Genomic DNA, 1,470 nt, shown 5'->3' on the forward strand with positions numbered 1-1,470 from the left:
CCCCAATCCCGTCGGTACCAAAGGGCAAAGGCCTCGCTCGGGGCCGGGAACCAACCTCTGCAGGTGCTTTGGTGCGGCAGCATCACAAGGCTGTTAATAAGGGTGTAAGAGTGTGTGTGTGTGTGTGCGTGTACCCAGCCGGAGCAGCCCCGGGTGTGCGCTGTGGGTGCTCGGGGCGCTGGGAAGAAGGGAAAAGACCTGCCACAAACTTCAGCAAACTCCAGGACACCGCTTGTCCCGAGGAGCAGCATCAGGGGCAGCACCAGCGCTGGAAACCGCAGCAGAAGGGACCGGACAGAGGGTGTGGGGCAGCAAAATGCCTGCGTTAGGGATTCGGGTCTCATTCCCAAAGGCTTTAGTCACTCCTCTGGCACGGGGACCATCTCGGGTGACTTTGCTTGCACAGCCCATCGGTGCTGCCTGCGACGGGGCTCAGGGTAACACAAAACCCCCCGATATTTATAGACCGTATCATGTGTCGAGAGTAAACATCGCTGGGGCCTCCAGGAGACATTTCCACACACCCAGCACCCAAGTGGGTGTCACCTTGGATGGGGAGAAGGGTTATCAGCAGCATTAGATAGAGCTGTAGCTGTTAATGCTGCCGGGACAAAGCTCTGGCTGGAGAGAGGGGCCTGGATAAACAGGGATTGTCCTGGGGAAGCTGGAGGGTTCTCCTTGGAGAGCAAGGAGAGAGCTTGCTCCTCGGGGAGCAGGGAGACCTCACCCAGCAGCTCATCTTGCCATGGTTTAGCTACATCTGGAGCCCAGAGACAACAGCAGGAGCAATAAACCTCAGATTTCAGGACAAAAGCTGATTCCCAGCTGGGGAGGGGTGGGGGTTGTCAAGACGAAGAAGAAGTCTCCGTTATGTTCCTCTCCTATTTTTAGCCCGATTTACTAAGGAAATGAGATGTCTGCAATCAAGTCCTCTGTCTTGCTTCTTCAATACCATTTCTGAGTACGTTGCTCAATCCCAGCCAAATCTGACAGCGAGGGAGAAGCCGCAGAGAAAATTCTTTTCCTGCAAGTTTTATGGCAAAAAAAAAAAGGTCAAATTTCATGGAAAATCAGTTTGGAAGGCAGGAACCGGCCTGCAGGTTCCCGGCTGGAGGAATCCAGAAGGAGTGCTCCCACTGCTCCCGGGGATGCTGAGTCCCCGCAGCAGGACCCTGCACCGCAGCCTCGTCCCAGGCCGGCAGCTCAGCTGTCCCAGCCTGAACATCTCCTCCTGCCTCCAGGGTGGTCGCGTGGCAGGGACAGGGATTTGCAGGGATTTGGGAACAAGCAGGATGGATGTAACACCAAAGTGCAGCATCAGCGCTCGTGCTCCAGCCCTGTATTTTCCAGCATCACCTTGGGAAAACCAGTTCCCCTCCCCTGCTCTCCTGCAGAGCTGAGCCATGGCCACTGCTGCTGCACCACGGTGGCCCGTCCCTTCCCACGAGCATCTCCCTGGGGAGGGAGAGT

General features: G+C 56.5%; 1 protein-coding gene across 1 annotated transcript in view; it reads right to left on the reverse strand.

The window, feature by feature from the left end:
• Positions 1-98, reverse strand: part of LOC106887258 (ras-related and estrogen-regulated growth inhibitor-like) — an 11,914-nt gene extending 11,816 nt beyond the window's left edge. The window contains exon 1 of the mRNA XM_014940711.1: positions 56-98. Within this exon, the coding sequence (XP_014796197.1) occupies positions 56-83 (28 nt within the window). The 5' untranslated portion in view covers positions 84-98. The remainder of the gene's footprint in view (positions 1-55) is intronic.
• Between the last annotated feature and the right edge of the window lie 1,372 nt (positions 99-1,470).

Source organism: Calidris pugnax, unplaced genomic scaffold, assembly GCF_001431845.1.
Source record: "Calidris pugnax isolate Ruff unplaced genomic scaffold, ASM143184v1 scaffold98, whole genome shotgun sequence".
NCBI lineage: Eukaryota > Metazoa > Chordata > Aves > Charadriiformes > Scolopacidae > Calidris > Calidris pugnax.